The sequence below is a fragment of the Glycine max genome, chromosome 13 (assembly GCF_000004515.6).
Source record: "Glycine max cultivar Williams 82 chromosome 13, Glycine_max_v4.0, whole genome shotgun sequence".
NCBI lineage: Eukaryota > Viridiplantae > Streptophyta > Magnoliopsida > Fabales > Fabaceae > Glycine > Glycine max.
Window position 1 is genome coordinate 24969732 of NC_038249.2, and position 6132 is coordinate 24975863.

General features: G+C 30.3%; 1 protein-coding gene across 3 annotated transcripts; it reads left to right on the top strand.

The window, feature by feature from the left end:
* The first annotated feature begins 3495 nt into the window (after positions 1-3495).
* On the top strand, positions 3496-5536 carry LOC100814530 (transcription factor MYB27). 3 transcript variants are annotated; one of them, XM_041008117.1, is made up of 3 exons: positions 3496-3936; positions 4236-4365; positions 4501-4727. In XM_041008117.1, exons 1-3 carry the CDS (start codon positions 3822-3824, stop codon positions 4700-4702), a joined length of 447 nt encoding a protein of 148 aa, XP_040864051.1. In that variant the 5' UTR covers positions 3496-3821; the 3' UTR covers positions 4703-4727. The 3 variants fall into 3 exon arrangements, with proteins under 3 accessions (XP_040864051.1, XP_040864053.1, XP_040864052.1); XM_041008119.1 differs by lacking the exon at positions 4501-4727 and adding an exon at positions 5137-5536 and having other exon boundaries at positions 3533-3936; XM_041008118.1 differs by lacking the exons at positions 3496-3936; positions 4501-4727 and adding an exon at positions 5137-5536 and having other exon boundaries at positions 4235-4365.
* Positions 5537-6132: the final 596 nt, after the last annotated feature.

A 6132-nucleotide genomic window follows, 5' to 3' on the forward strand; every position in this document is an offset into this window, starting at 1 on the left:
GTTGGAACACATGTTGTTTTTACATCCACAACACATCATTTTCACGTGGTCCACATACCACATCAAAACTGGATGAAGAGGATGATGAACTTGTCATATCAAATACACTACATATTACAATCATAATTAAATTTATTTAAAACCTTATTAATAACAAAAAATATCACAAACAATTTAAAAATTCCATTTACAATCTCACATATAATAATTAAGTTACATGACAGCTTAAAAAAAATCACAATATCATATATTACAAAAAATTGTAAAAAGCTAATATTCCAAATAAATTTCTAAACCAAAATCATAATTATTTTAAAACATGTAAGTGTTATTTAATGTCATTAAATATTTTAAATATAAACACAATATCACATATTTTAAAACATGTAAATGTCATTAGCAATAATAAAGAATATGAAATAAAAATATTATGAGAGAGAACAAATTACAAGAGAGAGAGCAAGTTGGGATGGAAGGGAGCAAGAAAATACTTACGGGAAAGAAGGAAGCTGCTGAAAGAGAGGGGTGTTATGCAAGTGAGAGAACATGTATTTTCAATTTATAAGCGAAGAAGGAAACGAAGGAGTAAGGAGTATTGTGTCATGGGGGGTTGGCACAACATCCTCATGTGCGTACTTGCGCGCCACTGTGCCCTGTGCAGCACCTGCGCCCTGTACCCTGTGCCTACCTGTGTCTATGCGGACCAAAAGTGGTTGTGGCACTGTAATTGTAACAACCCATTGCACATAGTTGTTGGCAAAACAACTCTAAAACAACTCTCTTTTGGTAAATAGTTTGAAAAATGAGCCTAAAGTGATGTTTTTGCCAAGTTCTGATGTATAAACAATCTTTACAGCTCATAAAATATATACACAGCATAAAAAAAAATGCAAGTATTCTTCACAACTTGTATTGTATCCAAGTATACGGGTCTCTGGGCCATTCTCTTTATTATCCTGTGGCTGTGTTGGCCTGGTAATACAGGTCCATTGTTAACCACTACACTTGAGGATGTATCACCCTAATCCATGTATAGAGCCAGCAATATATAAAGTTAAACAGACATGACATTACGTTTAATGGGATAGAAATCGTATTCCTCACGGACTCTATCGGTAGCTTGATACTGTGAAAAAAATAGTCTTCATTAATGAAATTGTGGTCTAATAGAGAGCACTTACAATCCACCATGCTGCGTTTTGCTTCATATCTAAATCCAATTGGTGATGTGCTTTTCTTCGGAGTCACCAATTATTGAAACGAAATATCTACCATCCTAGCTTTGCACTACTTAAAAAATTTATTCTCACACAGAACCATAATTAATTTGATATAAATTTTAGACTTAAATATTTTCTTATTCTTTACAATTTAATTTTTTTATCCTTGTAATTTTTTTTTTGCTTTTAGATTTTATAAATTATATTTATTTTATTTTTCGTCTTTATAACGCTTTAGATAACATTTTTTCAGCTTTCAAAGTATTTATCTAAAATGATTTAAGGAGAACAAAAAATAAAACAAACATAGTAAGTATTAAGAAAAAAATTACAAGGATTTTGCAAATATATTTAAACCTAAATTTTATGACCCAAGAATTTTGCAAATTTCATAAATTTGACGATCGAGGAAGTCAACTAAATCAAAGCATGTATTTTGAAATCATGAAAAGGAAAATAATCTATAACTTTCGTTCTTAGCATAATTTAGATGACAGATTCTTTATATATAATGTAGGATTGGATTAGCTTTTAACAATTTTTGTATTTGTTTTGATTGCTCCAGGCAAGTTGAAACCTGAGACTTCCTGGCAAATTGGCAATGCACCCGAATGCTGTTACCAATAAGGTACTAACTTATTATATATTTCCAAACGTTACACAAGTATACAGTTTCTAAGGACAGGAAATAGGTGCACAGTTTTAAGAAAAAATATTAGTAACACGTCATTTTCACGTACCGTTTTTTTATTCTTAGGAATTAAAAATGGAAACAGAAAATTTATAATACTCACACACCTTACTCAATTAATTGAGTTAAATTTCTTTGTTTTTAATACACTCTTTTAAAAACATTTTTTATTTATTAAAATTTACAAGATTTTATAATCATATAAGTAGTAGAGTGTGTAAATAATGTGTTTCAAGCACTTCTTCTTTAATCTTAATCAGTTCAACCAAGCATACTTCATTTCCAAAAACTCCCAGCGGTCATGTCATTCCAATTGGGAAGATCACCATGATCTGTTGGATAAAAGAAAAGCAACTCGAGCAAATAAAAATACTTGCCTTGTTGCAACTTACAATTGCAAAAGTGCATTTTCTTTTTGAATTATTCTAATTTTACAACATTTTCTTATAATTCATTCTTTTCTTTCCATCTTTTTTTTTTATCACACCCATTCATCTTCTCTCACACTGTTTTTCCTTTTTGTTTAATTTCTCTCCTAATCGTAAAAGAATTTGTAGAAGACATGAGTAGGAATAAAATTTATCTTTTCTATATTTCTTCTAACTGGCTAAGAAGAATATTGAATTGTCTCGATTCAACTCACTCAGGTCTTGTTCTCATTAGAATGTAAGTCCGTGATAAATTTCTTTCAAAAGAGCATCAAGGCTCTCACTTTATGATGGTTTTGTTGGATAGTCTCCATTTACTTCTGTAATCATTTGCTTCCTTAATAGCTCAAAGAGTCAAGTAACGTTTCAGCATTAGTCTAATTCTAATAGGTAGTTTATCTTGTTCAAGCTTAGGGTAGGTTGGTTTTTTGTCCTTATTATTTTCTTTAGTCATACCATAAATAAATAAATCATGCAGTGGAAATAACTAAGTGGGACAAGTAGGTAACAAAGCAATACTAAATACTAATGAATCACAAGAAAAATATGAGAAAAGAAAGGTGTTATCCTTTAAAAAAAAAGAAAAGAAAGAAAGATGTGTCACTTTGCAAGAGTGTTAACAACGAAAATAAATCTTCAAGAATCTGTTTTCCTTCTATTAAAATGTATGATTATTTTTTCCTAATCTAATTTTTGCTGAGACAAAATTGAGGAAACAATCAAATTAGAATTAGTAGCTATAGCTGTCAAAGGAATTCTAAAATTTGCTCGACAACATCAATTTGAGCCCACTTCTTGCGCACGAGTTAAAAGCTTCATCCCTTCTAATGTTCCCTGGAGAAAAGCTAGAGACATAGTAATGGATTTGCAAAATGTTGGTTTCCTCTACCCACCCAAAACCCTATCCCTATCCCTTATCTCTTAATCTCCAAACATGTAATTAATTTATATAATGATTTAATTGAATTGTTTCCTTTTTTCTTTTCTCACGTTTTAATTTTTTTATACATTAAACAATAAACATCCTTATCTTGTTTTTAACACTATGCAATGACAAAAAGATTTGTATCCATGACCACAATCTATATATCTTAACCAGTTGTTGCTGCTGAAGTAGAAGCTAGAGTTATGGAGCATCTCTTCACAAAAGGCCATAATTGCTGAGGCCAAGAATAGTGCATCTAATCTTAGATGAAAGAATGACCTAATTATATAATATAGTTTGATAGTTTGATACCTTGCATATTACCTCGTTAATTAAATGTTAAGCCAATAGTTGGTGGACTTCCCACACACAATTCAGCAATATTATCCACTTTAGTGCCCTTTTTTGTTTCTGATCATCTTCTGCTTTTCTCTTTTCCAACTTCGTTTTTATGATTAGTCACTTGTCATGTCCTACACTTTGTGCATATATATGAGGCCTTAGGACCCTCTTCATGGACTTGGGAACATAAAGTGAAATATAAACATTTATAAGCCATGCAAGGAGAAAATTTGCGTAAAGGGACTTGGCTCCAAGAGGAAGATGAACAATTGACTAGCTTTGTGGCCCGTCTTGGGGAAAGAAGGTGGGATTCCCTTGCCAAAGTAGCTGGTATGTATATGAAGATTTATATATGTTTATGATGATATAGATGAATAAGTGAATAAATCATAAAATCAAGTTTTAAATTGTGATTGTGATTATGATTTAGTTACAATCTTTGGTATTTCGGAAATTATGGACAAATGTGATTAATGCAGTTGCAATTACAGTTGTGATGTGATTAGAAAGACCCCAAAAACCTTGATGTCCAAGTGCATTTGTTGTTGTTTTTTTATAAACCTTCATAAAATGTTCAATTTGATATTAATCCTTGATATTGTGGGCAAACTTTACTTTTTTTTTTGTAGGCCTTAAGAGAAGTGGTAAAAGCTGTAGGTTAAGATGGATGAACTATCTTCGTCCAAATCTCAAGCATGGTCATTTTAGTGTTGAAGAAGAGCAGCTTATTGTTCAGCTTCAGCAGGAATTGGGTAACAAGTGAGATTCTTCCCCTGCTTGAGGCTGAAAAACTAAGTGTAGTTTGTGTTCACAATGCCACGTTGCTAGTGTTGGAATTGGTATATTATAACCAAAAAATTTCAAATTTGTAACCTTATAGTACAATGAATCTAGGTGGGCAAAGATTGCTCGGAAACTTCCAGGAAGAACTGACAATGAAATCAAGAATTACTGGAAAACTCATTTAAGAAAAAGAGCTCAAGCTCAACAAGGTGCAATGTGCCTTCTATTCTTTATACAAACGCTGCTTATAAAAAAAAAATCTTTTTATAAATGCTTACTTCTCTATAGACATGTTTATTGTAGAATATCATGACTTTGATCCATGTCGTCCTATAAAACTTGAGTCTCATTTTGGAAATTTTTTTTAATAAACATTTATATATAAAAAGAAAATAGATGGTAAAATAAATTAAAATTTTCCATTTCTTTCATAAGTTAAAATTAATTTATTTATAAGTTAATTTATAGAAATTCTTTCGTTTAACTCTTCCAAAAGTTGATTTAACTTATATAAGCTAATTTTAATTTATAGAAGCTTAATTCATTTTATCATTTCACTTTTACTATCTTATAAGTAGTTATTCAGGAGTTTATCAAATGAGACCAATGCGTGTTTGGTATAACTTTCTATCAAATAAACCATTCCAAACATGCCCTTCATTCTTGTTGTACTTACTACTTGTAAATGATTGTACTTTTGATTCTTATCCACTTACACTGGTTTCATGCTTTCATTTTGAGTCTCAGGAGATTTTAAGTACAAATTAGAAATAGCAACACAAGAAGTCAACCAGAAAAGTATTGACATGGATTCCAAGAATTGCAAACATGGAAACGTTTGGTGTCAAGATAGTGAGTGGGAGACAAAGGATAGTAGCTCCACAGACACTTTATCCTTATCAGATTGGGAATTAAGAAGCTCACCCTATGAAACTAGGATATTGGATTGGATAGCAGAATTGCAAAATGGATATGGTGAGAACGAACTAGAACAAGATTGTAATAGCACAGGAACGTGCAACTATTATCCTCAAGAATTTGATGAGGGATGTGACTCATGGGATTATTCAGGTTCCTTATGGGATATGAACTAAGATAATACTCTGTCTTGAAAATGTTAATAATTTTGTAAATGAACTTGAATTACACCCCGCGAATAGAGAATTTTCCATTCTGAATTTACTTATTACCATAACAGTGGCTTAATATAGGTGACACTTGAGATTATCTCTCGAGAAAAAGATATATTTACATACACACAAAGCAGAGAGTATTTAAAAACATAATTTTCACAAGGAGTATAAATACAAAACACTTAATAACCTTTGGTATTATAAAATCTTCCTAAATAAGCTCTCGTTTTAAGGTGTTCACTGTATACTCATTTTTATCGACAATATTACTTAGTTGTTAGTTGTTAATTTTTTTTTTTTAAATATGATACCTCGTATCAAATTTCAGGAAAAAAATTAACTTTGTAATCAAATAATTTTTATTTTCATGTATTTTTTGAGTATATAAAACTTAATTAATATGCATTGTCATTGTAAATAAATTTCAAATTAGTATTTAATATGATTATTTATTTATGATGTTTTGTCACATTTATTATTAATATTTTTATTTTATTAAAATATTTTATTCAATTAAATAAAAATGGTGTGTGAATCATGTATTCATGGCACTTCTTTCTCTTATTCTAGTTAATCGTCCAACTTATATATTAAATATGTTAATAATAAA